This window comes from Notamacropus eugenii, chromosome 2, assembly GCF_028372415.1.
Source record: "Notamacropus eugenii isolate mMacEug1 chromosome 2, mMacEug1.pri_v2, whole genome shotgun sequence".
NCBI classification, from domain to species: Eukaryota; Metazoa; Chordata; class Mammalia; order Diprotodontia; family Macropodidae; genus Notamacropus; species Notamacropus eugenii.
The window spans coordinates 313178567-313195965 of NC_092873.1; the positions used below are offsets into that span (position 1 = coordinate 313178567).

At 36.9% G+C, this 17399-nt stretch overlaps 1 protein-coding gene across 2 annotated transcripts in view; it reads left to right on the forward strand.

Moving 5' to 3' along the window:
- Positions 1 to 17399, forward strand: part of LOC140527822 (zinc finger protein with KRAB and SCAN domains 8-like) — a 42267-nt gene that overhangs the window by 4832 nt on the left and 20036 nt on the right. Inside the window, exons 2-3 of one of the 2 annotated variants that reach the window (XM_072645023.1) lie at positions 5290 to 5802; positions 12468 to 12603. In XM_072645023.1, the coding sequence (XP_072501124.1) occupies positions 5383 to 5802; positions 12468 to 12603 (556 nt within the window). In that variant the 5' untranslated portion in view covers positions 5290 to 5382. Of the gene's footprint in view, positions 1 to 5289; positions 5803 to 6387; positions 6433 to 12467; positions 12604 to 17399 lie in introns of those variants that run through there. The other variant, XM_072645024.1, reaches the window with a different exon arrangement.

The window sequence follows — 17399 nt, forward strand, 5'->3', positions numbered from 1 at the left end:
TCTCACAATCTGCCTTTCTTCCTATCATCCCCACCTCCTTATCCCCTTCCCCCCTACTTTCCTACAGGGTAAGATAGGTTTCCATACCTAATTGAGTATGTATGTTATTCCCTCCTTAATTCAATTCCAATGAGAGTAAGGTTCACTCATTCCCTCTCAACACCCTTCCCCCACCCCTCCACTGTAAAATCTTTTTCTTGTCTTTTTATGTGAGATAATTTACCCCATTCTACCTCTCCTTTTCTCCTTCTCCTGGTACTTTACTCTTTCACCCCTTGATTTTATTTTTTGGATATCATTTAAATATTAGAATATTTAAATATTCAGCTCACCCTGTGCCCTCCTTCTATCTATGTATTCCTTCCAATTACCCTAATAATGAGAAAGGTCTCATGAGTTACAAATATCTTTCCATGTAGGAATGTAAACAATTCAACTTTAATAAATCTCTTATGATTTCTCTTTCCTGTTTACCTTTTTATGATACTCTTAAGTCTTGTGTTTGAAAGTCAAATTTTCTGTTCAGCTCTGGTCTTTTCAACAAGAATGCTTGGAAGTCCTCATTTTCATCGAAGTTCCATTTTTTTCCCCTGAAGTATTATACTCAGTGTTTCTGGGTAGGTAATTCTTGGTTTTAATCCTAGCTTCTTTGACCTCTGGAATATCATGTTCCAAGCCCTCCAGTCCCTTAATGTAGAAGCTGCTAAATCTTATGTTATCCTGATTCTGGTTCCATGATATTTAAATAGGGTATAAGATGTTGATTTATGCCTAGTTTCTGCTGTACTATTTTCCAGTTTTCTCAACAGTTTTTGTTAAATAGTAGGTTCTTATCCCAAAAGGTGGGGTCTTTTCATTTATCAAACAGTAAATTGCTGTAGTAATTGACTTGTGTCTTATGCCTCTAACCTATTCCACTGATCCACCACTCTATTTCTTAGGCAGTACCAAGTAGTTTCGATGATTGCTGCTTTATAATACAATTTAAGATCTGGAACCACCTTCCACCTTTCCTTGCATTTCTTTTCATTACTTTTCTTGATATCCTTGAGCTTCTATTCTTTCAGATGAATTTTGTTATTATTTTTTCTAGCTCTATCAAATAATTTTTTAGTAGTTTGATTGCTATGGCACTGAATAAATAGATTAATTTGAGTAGAATTGTCATTTTTATTATATTGATTTAGTATATTGATTTAGATTTTATTATATTGATTTTAGATAAATGATTTAGTTAGACCTAACTTTTTTCTATCTGGTAAGTGTTTTACTGTTATGTTCCTATAGTTCCTGGATTTGTATTTGCAGTAGACTCTCAAGTATTTTATATTGTCTACAGTTATTTTAAGTGGAATTTTGCTTCCTATATCTTGCTGCTGGACTTTATTGGTAATATAAAGGATGTATATATTTTTAAATTTCTCACATTTATAAATGTAAAATCTATCAGTTTGAGGGAATTGTTGCTATTTTTAAAAACAATAACCAAAGATTAATTCAGGTTAGTCAAGATGAAAAATTTAAAATATTGCAACTTGGTCCTTAATTTCTGTTTATTCATAGTCTGGAAAAAAAAGATAATTTATATTTCTTCCCCTTCCAAATATTTTCTTAATTTATAATTACTCAAAGTAAGTAACATTTCTGCAACTGTAGAAAAGGTAATACTTTTAAAAGCTGACTTTCATAGTTAATAACACAATTATTGAAGTTTATAATCTATTTTGGTATGTGTATACATGTATATACCTACATGTATATATATCTACCCACATATATGAATTTAAGGACCTGTCTACTACCACAGGCTACTGTTTCAAACACATAAAACAATTTTGTTATAATGTGCTGATTGTAATGGTCTGGTGTAGAAGGAGTAAGAGGGAATAATTTAGATGATGAATCAACAAATGAGATTTGTAGGTAGGACCAGGAAAAAGTAGTGCTACCAAAAACACAGAGGGCAGGTTTTTGTCCTTGTGTCATGAACCTCTTTGGCAGACTAATGAAGCCTATTCTTCTCAGAATAATGACTTTTTAAAAAATATATAAAATTAAAATATATATTCAGTATTAGAGGTTATTGAAAATAAAGATGTAATTTTTTTCCTGTCCATGTCTGTGGACATTATTGGATTTATTTTTAACCCAACACTGTGGAATGCAGTAGCTGGGGTGAGAAGGATAACAGAGAAAAGACCACTTAAGAAATCCTTGGTAACTTTGCAGAAAACAGTTTCAGTTGAATGATGAAGTTGGAAGCCAGACTGCAAGGGATTGTGGAGTAAATGAGAAAAGAAGAAATGGAAGTTTAGTCAGTAAACATTTATTAAAGACCTGCTATTTGCCAGGCATTGTACTGAGTGTTGGGGAGCCAAAAGGTATTCTATGACCTCAAGGAGCTCAAAGTGGAATTGTAAATACAATCAAACAAACATTTGTGAATAAGCTATATACTGGAAAGATAGGAAATAATTATAAGGAAAGAACCTTAAATTAAGAGGGATTGGCAAAAGCTTCCGGTAGAAGATGGAAATTTAGTTTCAATTTGAAGGAAGCAAGGGGAGCCAATATATGGACGTGATGAGGGAGAAAATTCCTGGGATGGGGGACAGCCAGAGAAAATGGCCAGAGCTACAAGATGGAGTGTCTTAAGGCACAGCAAGTGTCACTAAATCAGAGATTTCATGGCAGGGAAAAAGTAAGAAAATGAAAGGTAGTAAGTGTATTGTTGTTCAGTCATTTTTCAATCGTGTCTGACTCTTCATGACCCCATTTGGAGTTTTCTTGGCAGAGATATTGGAGTGGTTTGCCATATCTGGCCATTTCTTCAGCTCATTTTACAGATGGGGAACTGAGGCAAATAGGGTTAAGTGATTTGCCAAGGATCAAATAGCAAGTAAGTATCTGAGGCCAGATTTGAACTCATGAAAACTCATGTCTTCCTGATTCCAGACCCACTGCTCTTTCCAGGTGCCCCTAGCTGCCCTTATAATAGTGTGTACAGCTTTTTCTAAGTGTCTCTTTGAGAGAAAATAGATCTAAGATGATATCTCAGGAAAGTGATAGGATCTAGTGAAGATTTTGTAGAGTATGTTTGAAGATCATAGGGAAGGAACCAAGAAGATGATTGAGGTTGCAGTCTCTTGGAGAAGACTGGAAGGGATGGGATCAGGAGCACATAATAACGAATTCAAGGAGAAGGGCCACTGGAAGAAGTATCAGAGAGGGAGGTGGGGGAAATAGAATAAGAGTCTATATGGCGCTGTGCTGTTTTACAAATATTATCTTATTTGATCCTCACCACAGCCCTCCAAGGCATGTGCTGTTATTATCCTCATTTTGTAGGTAAGAAAACAGAAATTAAGTGACTAGCCTAGGGTCAACTAGTAAGTGTCTGAGATCACATTTGAACTCAGGCCTTCCTTACTCCAGACCCAGCCCTCTTCTTAACTGTGCTACAAGGTGCCTCTGTTTAGAAATTTGAGGAGAGGTTTGGAGTAACTTTTTTGGGGAATGAGACAGAGAATGAGTTATGATTTCTTTGCTGTAGTGAGAGCCCAGTTGAAGTTGGATAGTACAAATTCATAATATACCCAGTAAAAACAGTTATGTGACTTCTAGCTCCACTCAGCAGTACATTAGTAGACCCCTGAGGAGGCCAGATGGTGGGAGTAACTCAGTGCTGAGGTTTTGAAAGGGATGAATAATGATAAGACAAAGTGGTGAGATATTTAAGAGGAGAACACAACATAGAGTTGAATTGGTGTGCATTTAGGGTTAAGATTGGAAAAGAAGGAAAGTGAAGTCAAAGTAGGGGAAAATAGATGAAAGTACTGTGGAGTGACGGGATTGGCATTACGATGAGAGTAAATAGGTTTAGGAAGGTGAGAAATGGATGTAGAAAGATAAGATGGCATAATAATAGCCTATGGTGAAATAGAAGAATGTTTTTGATGAGGGACCTGGAACACATAGGTAATGGTGAAGGGTGGAATGAATTAGTAGGTCATGAGACATTTTGTGAAGGACATAGACTTGAGCAAGGGACCTTTCACCTTAGGCAGAGAATTTAGAAAGGACTTCTTGGTCAGTTAAAATATTATAAGCACAGTAATAGCAACATCGTATAATGATCAACCATGAAGGACTTAGCTATTAGCAGTACAGTGATCCAAGACAATTCCAAAGAGCTAATGAAGAAAAATGCTGTTCACATCTGAAGAAAGAACTGATGGAGTCTCAGTGCAGATTGAAGCATGCTATTTTCATTTTATTTTATTTTTTTTGTTTTTTCTTTTTTTGGTCTTCTTTCACAACATGACTAATATGGAAATACATTTTACATGATTGCACATATATAATCTGTATCAGATTGCTTACTGTCTTAGGAAGGGAGGAGGTAAGGAAGGGAGGGAGAAAGTTAGGAACTCAACATTTTTAATGAATGTTAAAATTTGTCTTTACATGTAATTATAAAAAATAAAATACCATAAAAAGTAAATAAAATGTGGCTCTCCAGAGATAGGCCATCATAAGTCTTAGAGGCTCTGTGGGTACAAGGATCCAGTATCCCCCATCCTGTTCTTGACCTTAGACTGCCGACACTGGTAAAGCCACTACAATTTTGGCTTCTCTATCCTCAGTCTCCTAAAACCACATTACCTCGAAGATGATTCTTTTGCCGTACTAGCCACCCTCTTCTCCCCAGCTAAAAGCACTACCCTTCAGTCTTAAATTTTTCTTCCTCCTTTCTCCCCATGGAACTCTGTTACATCTAAACTTTCTCCATAAATATCAGACTTGGGGATGGCTGTCCAGAAGGATTAACGAGCTAGAAGGGAGAAGACCCATTCTTTTCTCTGAGATAGAAGGGAAAGAAGGAAGTTGAAGAAGCTCATATTGATTCACCTTTATCTACTCAGTGTAAAAAAAGTTTGGTTCAACATTTGTGGGGAATGTGAAAGCGATCCAAGTCACAGAAATTTAAAAAGTTGCTGAGAAAAAATGATGTCCCATTTTAGATTACGCAACAGAAATTTGTAGTGGACCAAATTAGTATAGTATTAATTTTTCTACCAGTGTATGATAACCTGTTAACATGGATGTTAAGGTTAGAGATTGGCATAATGATTGTTCATGGAGCTGAGTGATTCTCAGTGATAACAAGGACATCCTTGACATGACTGACCAGAAGGGCAAGACTGGGTAAATGAGCTTTGTGTAATTGATATTGTAATTGTTTTCTGACTAACTTTAAATAGCAACATGTCATTTCTTATACCTCAGAAACAACACTCTGTGAGAAGAGAATTTCAAGAGGATCTTTCCTGTGGAAAAAAAAAAAAAAGTAAGCTTTATCCCAAGCCCTTCCAGCTCCAGATGGCTGTAGAATCAAGGGAGACAGTAGGCCTAGCTCCTCTGGTCCAGGCTCCAGAGGAAGGTCTTGTGATAGTAAAAGTAGAAGAAGAAGACCACAACTGGGATCAGGAATCCAGCTTCCATGAGCCTAACCCTCATGGCCAGGAGGTCTTCCGCCAGCGCTTCAGACAATTCTGTTACAGGGAGACACTAGGGCCCCGTGAAGCTTTGATCCAGCTTCGAGCCCTTTGCCATCAGTGGCTAAGACCAGATTTGCACACAAAGGAGCAGATCCTGGAACTGTTGGTGCTAGAGCAATTCCTGTCCATCCTACCTGGGGAACTTCAGACCTTGGTGCAGGAACATCATCTAGAAAGTGGAGAGGAGGTGGTAACAGTGTTGGAGGATTTGGAGAGACATATTAATATACTAGGAGAAGAGGTAAGTAGAAGGTATTGTGTTTTTTGTAAGTAAGGGACCATGGAGCTTTGAACTGAGTTGAGCAAGTTGAGAACTGCTAAATGTTAGTGTCCTGTGTGCTGGGCTCCAGTTAGTTATAATAATATAGTAACACACATACACACACACACAGTAGAAGGAAGAGAAGGAGAGGAAGCCTACTGTGTGCCAGAAACTATGCTTAGTCCTTTTTATAATTCATTTGAAATATTACCTCATTTGATCCTTACAACAACCCTCTGAAGTATTGTTAATCCCCATTATTAATCCACAGTTAACAGTTGAGGAAGTTGAGACAGATGGGTCAAATGACTTTCTCAAGGTCATAGCTGGTAAGTGTCTGAAGTCACATTTGAAATCAGGTCTTTCTGACTTCAGGCCCAGTGTTCAATTCACTTTAACAGCAGCTGCCTTGTAGATGTGTGTGTGTATGTATGTGTGTATGTGGCTGTGTACATATATATATATATATATATATGCATTCTTATATGTACAATGCTTTAACCTTTATCAAAATACTTTCATAAATGTCATACTATTTTTAACTTTACAGGATACCTGTGAAGCTATTTCCCCATGGACACCTTGACAATTGAGCAAAGATACTAAGAGGTTAATTGATTATTCTAGGCTCCCATTTCTAATTAATGCTAAATCTAAGAGTAAAATTCATATCTCTTGATCACCAATCAAGTACTATTTTCATAAAACTGATGTCTTTGCTTTCTCTATGTATATCTCTTTCCTATTTGCGAGAAGCAGAAAAAAAATTTTTGCATGTCTGAGCAAGTGTTAGGGGCACTACCAAAGCAGTGGGATTGAATCTGTGCTGGGCTGGGCTATCTCTCACTTAACTTCCTCAGTGCCCTGGGATACTTTGTTGGGTGTAGATTGTAACCTATTTATACTTTTTCATTCTTCTCAATCCTTGTCCATGTTCTACCCGTCCTTCACAAAAAGTTCACCTAACATTCTCAAGAGCCTTCTCTGACATCTCTTAACTTTGCCTGAGTACCAGTGGAGCATATTGACTAGCTATCTGCTTTCATTTCTTGTGTAATTGATTCACTTCCTCTTCCATTGTTACATTTTTTCAATTAACTTTATGATGCTTTTTGTGTGCTGTTAATATACGGCAGCTCATTCTTATCTAATACATATCTCACCATTGTGCTTGCGTGATCTGCAACTTTAGTTCTTGAGTGACTATGGTATTTCATGATTTGTAGCCATATAGCATCACTAGAAAAATATTGGGGCTAAAAAGTTGGGCCTTTGTTTTGTCCCAGGGAGAAGCTTGATATCATTAAAATATGGCAGTTTCCTAAATGCATTCTAGTCTGCTTTCTTCTTGTTCAATTCTGGGTCAAATTAATTGCCCAACTGGAACATATGTCCAAGATATACAAGGGGTCCGAAGAGTCTTAGTGCAGTTTTAAGATATTTAGATCCAGTTTAATTTAAAACTGTACTAAAACTTCTATAGCTTGTATATACCAATGAACCAGATCTATGGATTTTCTATGTTAATTGTTTGGAAAATAGGAGTTTTTTGTCCACTTGTTCTTTCCTGTTTTGTGTAGTTCAATTCTTTAATATTTTTGGATCTCATCTAGGAGACTCTGCAGTGTTCTGGGTTTGGTGTAATCAATAAAACATCATCTACAAACAGAATCATTGGGAGTACCTCATCATCTATAGGGAATTCTGCTTCCATTTGGACATCTTCCTTGGCATTGGCAAGCACATTTGCCAAGCATATAGATGTATCTCCCAGCTTTCTTTCACTTGGTATTAATAATCAGAGATTCAATATTATTTCTATCACTGCATCTTTCAGAGAACCTTTTTGACTTTTACATATCCATTATTGGAAGAGGTACCTTAAAGATTTGTTTTACCAAATGAAATGCTTTTTTATATTCAACAGTTAATTTGCACAGAGGAATGTTGTAAGCTCTGCACTTTCCATTTGATTGTGTTTTAAAGTTAAGGCATGAGCTTTTACAAACAGATCTAAAGCCAACCAGTACTCTGAAGCAGATGGATTACAAGCCAGTACAAGCTCAGTAATTAGTTACCTGAAGCTAGATAATAACCTGTCAGAACAGAAATAGGTGATAGAATTAGTACTCATCTATAGGTCACTGCACTGGGATACACTTTGTAGAGGGCAGGGCCAACAGTACATAAGAGCACTGTTGCATAGGAGATACGTAAGTGGCTTCAGACAAGTGTGATCTCAAACTCTTCTTTGGGACTTGTTAGGGCCATAGCAAGAGGTGGATTGGAGATTGTGTAAAAAGACAGAAACTGGTCAAATCCAGGATCAGTAGTGGACTGTCAGGATGCTGAACCAGGACACACGAATTAAGGCCTAGTGCCCTAATACCAGCCACCTCATCCAGATTGATAGCATGGAGCACATAGAATTCAACAATGAGAAATAATGTAACAAAGTCAAAAGATGGAAAAAAAATAGAAGAAAATTCCAGGTATCAAAAAACCAATTCTAATATTACATAAATTGCAAAAGAGAAAGGAGAGCAAAACTTCTGAAATTTCTCTGACCCTCTGTGATCACTCTGCACTTTGTTGACTGTGCTGTCTTTTCTTGTGGGCCTTGTTTCCAATTGTCTGTGGTCTTACAGCTAACTTTTTGTTCATTTCTGAGGTAGAATAAGTTAGTTTCTGTACTCATCGTATTGCTTGAAAATGATTTGGTATGGGGTCAATTTTAGGGTTTTGTTGAAGTAGGTATGTGGCATCTGGCCTGGCTGTTTCTTTTCAGGTTACATTGTTATTCAGAAGTCCTCCTTGTTTTCTTTACCGTTACTCTCAGCCTCCTCAGCACCAACAGAGCTAATTGTACCACGAGTGCTGTCTTTTTCTCTGTTATATTCTCTACACTACCAGAAAACCCCTTGTTACAAGATGCCTCACTGCTGTAGCTGGGATCACTTCTCCATATTTGTATTGTCTGATGCCAGTATATTCCAGTGATTGACTTTATGATACATTGAAGGCTGGGCCAATCTCAAACTGGTCCCCTGATAGTTTATATCGGATATTTGAACAAAATGAGACTTTGTCAGTCAACAGGCATTTATTAAGTACCTCCTTACTATGTACCTGGCATGGTGTTAAGTGCTGGGGATACAAATAAAGGCAAAAAATATCCATTCACTGTTCTCAAGGAGTTCATGTTCTAATGGTCAGACAACTTGAAAACAACTGTACAAATAAGATATATACAGAATAAACTGAAGATAATCATCAGATGGAAGGCATTTAGCATTAAGGGAAATTAGGAAGGGCAGAGTCTTATAGAAGATGAGATTTTAATTAGAGTTTGAAGGTGGCCATGAGACAGAGATGACAAGGGAGAGAATACCAGGGAGAATGGCATAGCATACAAAGGATTCTTAACAAGGTGGTACAGCATTTTGGTCAGATAGATGCAGCCTTCTTTGTCTCCATACTGAAATATGTCTGGTCAGCAGATTCAGTAATTTGTGAGACTTTGTGACATCCATCAAGTCTGAAGGGCCTCAGCTCCTTGTGGGTGGGGCCTAGGATGACCAAGAACCCATGTCAGCATCTCCTGAGGCCATTGGGAAGCTGTCTGTGACTTAGCATCTGTGGGACTTGAGCTTGAGCCAGTTGAGACTTGGGGGCAGGTTCTTTTTAGGCAAAGAACTAGCTATTCTACATGGCGGGGAGAGGAAGTGATTCTGGTAGGCATTAAATCCTATCAAAGACCTAAATAGAAAGGTAGATATTAATTATCCTTTGTTGGATCGTGCTAATACAATAAGACAATGACACTGCTATCTAAATTAATTTGTAGATTCACGGCTGTACTAATCAAATTACTAAAGAATTACTTTATAGTACTATACAAAATAACAAAATTCATATGGAGGAACCGAAAGGTCAAGAATCCTGGCCACTCAATATTCATTTAAATTCTTAAGTGCCAGGCAGTGTGCTGCTAATCCCAAGGGAAACAGGGACAAAGAAAAAAAGTTAGAAGGACTGAGTTCTAGTGGAAGTAGATCATTAATTAGAGTACAAAGTAGTAATCATCAAAAACTATTACTGGTAAAAAGTAGAAAAGTTGACCAGTAGAACAGATTAGGTATACAAGACCTAGAAGTAACTGAACCTAATACCATAGTGTATTAGAAACTTAAACACTCCAAACCACTGGTGTAAGAACTAAACTTCAGGAAAAGTTGGAAAGCAGTCTGGCAAAACAGATTTTGACCACTACTTCATACCATATGCCACAAAAAACTACAATGGATGTAAAAAACCTAGATTTTTAAAATATCATAAATTAGAAGGAGCAATACAGGAGATATCTTTCACCAGTATGAGTAGTGAAAGAGTTCTTGACCAAACAACATTATACAGAGGTCTCATGAAATAAAATAGATGTTATTGCATACAATTAAAGAGTTTTTGTAGAAGCTAAATCAATACTGCAGTTATAAAGGATACAGTTAACTGAGGGATACTATGTAGCATATTTTTCTGATGAAACTCTGATCTCCAAGGTATTTAAGGAATTATTCCAAATACACACACACACACACACACAGACACACACACACACTCACACCCATTTTCGCAAAAGAATGTGAAGCTATGCTCCAAACCACCAATAATAACAAAAGGCAAATTAAATCACTCTGAGGTTCTACCTCACCCATAAGATTGGCAAAAGTGAAAAAAAAAGAAAGAAAATTACAATTTTTATAAGTGGAAATTCCACTTTTGGTGGACCTTTGAAATTATGTGACTACTCTGTAAAGTAATTTGGAACCATACCCCAAAATCACCAGAAATGTTGGACATTTAGATTTTCTTCTGCAGCTCAATTTCTTTCCCCTTGTCATAGCATTCCATTATCTTCAGTCTTTGCATAAGACAACATTCCTCAGTGTTTAACTTTTTTATTCCTTTGTATTTATTTTTTCTACTTCCAAGATAGTGAGTGATCTAGCCAGGTACTAGATGCTTTTGGATACTCTGGTCCTTCAGAGTTTATACATATTGGTGGAGACCCAAAAACTTATCTATTACACGAGAAAGGAATCTCCCTCTTGTAAAGGCTGCAGTGCAAAAAGTAATCCCTTAGTACAGGATTATTACCAAAAAAGATACTGGTGTCCGTGCTTTACTTGAGGTGTGGAGGTGGTGAGATTTATAAAGGAGGTTATAAAATAAAAATTGCTCATGTTCTACAAAGCTCACTGGACTCTATAGTCCAACAAATGATTCCAGAAATCCATGGGACCTTTTTGATGGTAATGCCATCAGGAAATTTTTGGACTGAACTTCAGATGATGTGGATCTATTCCACTTGCTGTAGTGATGAGATATAAAAATACCCGACATTTGAAGCAACAATCATCAGTGTTTTTCCACTTTGATTTTCTGATATTATCCTGTTTTTCACTGAAAATATCTTTTGAATGCTGTGGCCTAAATGCTAACTTTTTGGGAAAGGAGTTAGTGACTTAAACTGTGAGGAGGTGGACTCTACTTCTTTCAGAAGTGGCTAACTTCATTCCCCTCTACATTTTAGGGCTAAGGGGGAATATGTGTCAGTTGCATGGTTTTCAATAAAGACTTTATTTATGTGATCTGTCTTAGGTTGGGGTGAGCTGTGTGAGGCATATTTTGCCTCTTTGGAACGGTTTTAATTGGACTTTCTTGTTTATATTTTTCTCTCTTTATATAGTATTGATTTTGGTAAGTGCTTTGACCAAGCTTTGCCAATTTGCCAATAACTTCAAAATTAGTAACCAGTCTAAGATATAATCAACTTCATGTTTTGTTTTATTGTGAACTTCAACATCAAATACGGTAAACATTTCCATACATAGTAGAGGAGAAAAAAAGGAATTGTGTATGAAATTTTAATCTTAAGTACACCTTGCTTTTATTTTAAATGTATAACTCAGTATTCTTTTTTAAATCTTTTCAATTAATAGGCTTGCATTTTCTTCTCCTCCTCTTCTCACCTCCAAAAAAATAAAAGAAAAATAAAACCTCTGTAACCAATATTCGTAGTCATGCAAACAAATTCCTATATTGTCCATATCCAAAAATATGACCCTCATTCTATATGTTTAATCCATCAGTTCTCTCATCATCAGCCTACGGGAATGCTGGTTGATCACTGCATTGATCAATTCTGTTCAATAATAAGAGTTGTCAAAACAAAATTGTTTTTACAGTGGTATTATTGCATAAGTTGCTTTCCTGTTCTGCTTACTTTACTCTGCATCAGTTCATATGAGTCTTGCCAGGTTTCTCTGAAATTGTTCTTCATCAATTCCTATAAAACAATTACATACAGTTAAAATCATATGCTGGATTTTTTAATCCATTCTCCAATTGATGGCCACCCCTTAGCTTCAGTGCTTTATTCTCATATAGTCTTCAGGAACCCAGAGTCTTTTCCATATCATGAGGAAGCATTATAGGATTTTTGTAGCATTATGTTAAATTTTCAGTTGCTCTTATATGTGTGTAGTATTTTTGGCGATAATCCTATAATTTCTACTGAAGTTGTATGTCTGATTCTCAAAGTGATTAACTCTTATGAGTCTATCTGAACCTAATATCTCCAGGTCCCAGCTCATGCCAGTGGAATGCCCTGGGAAGAAAGAACAACTCTGGGAGCAGCACAGGAGCCACCAAATATCCAGCCACAGCCTATGGGACTTAAGTGTGACTCTTCAGACCCCCAAATTCTGCAAGAAAGAAGTAAGGAATGGAATTTTATTCAGGAAGGGAGTAGTGATAAATATTTATATAGGAGTTAAAATAGCTGTAGTTTTCTTCTTGTGTTTTAGTCTCTCTATATTTGAAAAAGCACAACATAAAATCACTATTTATGGGCCAGTTCCAGGGACTATGATTGTAGCTTTTGCTAGTGTAAAGAACTGCATACTTATAAACTGGAACTGAAATTCTATGTTAAATGTGATTAGTCTTAGAGATCAACTCAAGATAACTACAAGATTTCCATCTATCTTTACAGCCACACAGTTTATACCTTAGGTTATGACTTTACCAAAATATAGTTCATTTCTCAGAACAAATCAAGTTATATCTGGTCCCACCTGAACTTTTCTCCTTTAAGCTTTTTCTTATTTGAGGAATAAAGTACTGGATAGGAGACAAAGTACTTTACTTAGGGAGAGAATTATTTATTTACTGTCCCTCAGCTTAGCTAGCTTTGAAAACCAAGGGCCCACGTGGAATTATGTTTTCTCCAAGAAGTTTTATTACACAAAGAAATTATTGTGTGTTCAGGGTTATTTAACTCAGGGAAACATATTCTTCAGGTCTGACTACATGGAATAGATCTGCCCAGATCCACAGGGAGAGAGAGGAAAGAGAGAGAGAGAGAGAGAGAGAGAGAGAGAGAGAGAGAGAGAGAGAGGGAGAGAGAGAGAGAGTGTGTGTGCGCATTTGTGTATTTAAGAGAGGCAGCATAGTATAGTAGGAAGAATGCCACTTTGAGGATCAGAGACTTGGGTTTAACTCCCACTTCGAACACATACTAGTTTTGTGACCATAAACAAGTCATTTAACTTCTCTGATCCTCAGTATCTTCATCTCTGAAGTGAGGATTCAGTTGAACTTAATTCAATAAAATTTATTAAACACCTGGCCACTGGAGGTATATAGACAAAAACTAACATTCTCATCCTCAAGGAACTTAGATTCCTATTGGGGGGAAACAGCATGTACATGGTAAATTAAATACAAAGTCACATACAGAGTAATTTCCAAAGCTGAGGGTATTAACAACTGGAGACTGAGGGGAATCTTGATAGGCTTTCTCTAGGAGGTAGCTCATGAGTTGAGTTTTGAGGAAAATAAAGGATTCTGAGAGAATGGTGATTCTAAGGGATATTTTGTGAAGTTCTTGGGGACTTCCTTATATATTTCCGACATCCTCAGCTTTCCCTTTACTCATTAGGTTACTAGTATCAATAAATTACTCATTGAATCTGTTGATTCAACCTTATGAAATATTCCACAAATGATTTTTTATTTTTTATAATGCACCATGCTGTGTAATATGGAGTACGCAAAAGATGAATAAAATATAGTCTGTACCTCCAAGGAATTTATAGATTAGTAAAATGAGATTTGGTACTCTCTGTGGTACTGAGAGCCAGTAAATGGTGAATAAAATACTGCAGGATGGTAGTGAAGCTATACATTAGGTTAGATATTAAGCATGTAGTAGAATTTTTGGGCATACTTATGTGGTTTTCAGTAACAGTTTTTAGAAGTCTGAGATGTAAGAGGTGGGGTTTATTCAGGTTTGGGGATTGGTAAAGCAGATATAGCAAAAAGTAAAAGGGGCAAGCAATTCTAGGGTGTGAGTAAAAGCAGAGTTGAAATGACTGATCACAAGGTCCAAGCTGAGTATGGGTCTCATAACTCTGGTAGAAGTGGAATGGTGAGTGACAGGAGTTCCCAAGAAAGACAGAAAACAAGTGAGAGAGTCCGAGCAAGCAAGAATAAGTCAACTCAGCAGACATTTAAAAAATACTATTATATGCTTACGAAGCCAACAAAAATGAAACAGTTCATGAGTCTGTGGGTGAGATACAGTATGTACCTAGATAAGTACCAGGTAATTGGAAGAAGAGGATGCTGGTAACAGTTGAGGAGATCATGGAATTATTTTGTATAGGAGGTGGCGTCTGAGATGAATCTTGAAAAAAAACTAGTCTTTAAGAAGTATAAATAAAGTGGGTAGATGATTCAGTCTGTGTGAAGGCATGAAGATGGAAGATGGAATACTGTTTAAGAAACACTGAGCTATTTTATTTGGAATGTAGATGATATGGAGGAGGACAATATGGAATCTGGAAAGTATTTGGGGCCAGATTACACACAGGGCTTTTAAGTACCAGGCTAAAGAGCTTTATTCTATTTGAGCTTCATTTGCTTCTTTTATTAAATGAGGATTGTACTTGTACTGCCTAACTCAAAAAGCACAGTTTTGCTAAAAATATAAGATAATACATTTGAAACTCTTTGTAACCCTAAAGTGCTATACTAATAGAAACACTACTTAAAAAAATTAACTGTTTTAAAAAAGATTTTTTAAATAAGAGTTTTCTTTTCTCGCAATAGGAATGTAAGTTCCTTGAGGTTAAGGACTACTTAGTTTTTGTCTGTATCCCTCCAGTGGCCAGGTGTTTAATAAATTTCATTGAATTTAATTCAGCTGAATCCTCATTTTAAAGATAAAGAAACTGAGGCTCAGTTTTATGGCAAAGCAATCACTGAAAATCCTTAAGCAAGAGAGTGACATAGTCACTCGAAATTATTTTGAGAGTTTTGTAGAGGGAGAGATGTTGTAGGCATTGAGATCATTTAAGAGACTGTTATAGTGTTCTAGGCAAGAAATGATAAGGACCAAATTGAGGTAGTGGCATTCTGAGTGAAGAAAAGTCCAAAACTTCTAAGCATATTATAGACATAAGATTCACCACACAAGGCAACCACTTAGGTAACAGGATGAGAGGAGTCAAGGCAAGTTAGTAAATATTTATTAAGCGGCTACCATATGCTAGGACTAAGCTCTGGAAAGAGGTAAGGATGACTCTTAGGTTATGAAATTAGATGACTGACATAATGGTGGTGCCCTCATCGGAAGTAGGGATACTTGAAGGAGGGGTAGATTTAGAGAGAAGTACGAGTTCAGGTATTCCTCTTTAGAAATGTAAGGACATTCGGTTGTAAATGTCCAGAAAAGAGTTGATGGTGTAAGACTAGAGAAAAATTAGGGTTTGATATACAGATTCATAGAGAAAATCCTCGTAGAGAAAATTGAACTCTCAGGCATTGGTGGAATCATAGGGAGAGAAGAGAAGAGGACCTAGGAAAGAGCGTTTGGGAACACCCACACTTCGGTAGTAGATGGGTTATTGAATAAAGGAAACTAAGAAGGAGCAGTCAAAGAAGCAGGAAGAGAGCTAAAAGACAGAGTAGTACATAGTCATAGTTACAACCAAGGAACAGTGTTTATCAAAAAGGGAAAGCAGCTTGAAGTTACATTTCCTGGTTTTAAATTATACTGTCATTACTTCAAGGACTTTCAGGATGAGTTAGAAATATTCCCACATATAGGACACATATATTCCCACATAGACAAACAATAATTGTTTCATGAGGACATAAATGAGAATAAATTAAATTATCTGTTGTGTGTATAAACCGTTAGCGTCTTCTGATAACTTACAGTGAATTCTGGAATTTCCATTTAGGCTAATTTATTTTAATTAACAACTTTTGTTTTTGTTCAGTCATGTCCAACTCTTCATGACCCCTTGTCAGTGCTGTCCAAGGGGTTTTCTTGGCAAAGGTATTGGAATAGTTTGCTATTTCTTCCTCCAGTGGATTAAGGCAAACAAAGGTTAAGTGGCTTACCCAGGGTCACACAGCTAGTAAGTATCTGAGACCGGATTTTGAGCTGGCCTCCAGGTCCAGTGCATCCACTGTGCCACCTAGCTGCCTCCAATGTTAATGATAAATTTATCTTGTAAATGTAAAGGCCTAGTAACTTTTATCTAAGCTTCATGCATTACTTAATTTCATTTATTTATAAATATTTTGTTTCTACAATGTCAACCCTAGGTCTTTCATCATTGTGATTGTTGCTTCTTCTAAACACTCTCTAGTTTCCCTCTTTCCTTAACTCATAATACCCAAGACTGAATACAGTATTATTGATGAGGTCTGATAAGGAGATAGATGTTACAGTGTTTGAGAAACCCGTGGAGCAGAGAGTATCCTTCAGGAGGGGGAGGTCCAAGTAAAAAATTGTGGAACATAGTAGAATGAGGACTGAGCAAAAGTCATCAGATTAGTAGTTAAAAGACAGTTGGAAACCTTAGAGAAAACAAAGTCACTTCAGTCTACAAACTGGATTACAAAGGGATGGGAAGTAAGGGAGAGATTAAAATAGATGTGATAAATGTTAGCTGTCTTTTTCTGGGCTTGTGCTAAGAAACAGAAATGTTATCAATCAGCTAATAGTATGAGGAAGTGAAAGGGCCAGTTGAAAGTTTGTGTGTGTGTTTTCATGCAGTGAAAAGTTCTCAACATTCTTATAGGCAGTGGAGAAGGAGACAGAGCTTGAAGGAGATTGAAGATAGGAGAAGAAGAAATGATCCTAGGAGACAGGAAAAGAGATGATCAGAGGCAAAAACAGAGAGGTTGTCCTTAACAAGGAGAAGGGTCATTTCTTCCTCAAAAGCTGAAGCAAAGGAGGGGAAAAATGAGATGATGCTGAAGGGCTTTGAGGAATAGAGTTAGGGAAGAGGAGAGAGGTCAAGGTAGATGGTCTCATTTTCTCAGCAAAGTAGAACGTGAAGTCCTCTGCTGAGAGGGAAGAATGGGGGATTGGAGGAGAGAAGAGAACAGCTACTACAGGGAGCACACTGCAAGAGTCAGTCAGAAGAATAAAATGATTGCCATGTCACAGTGAGGACCTGTCTGTGGTTAGACATCTTTAACTAGTAGGTAAA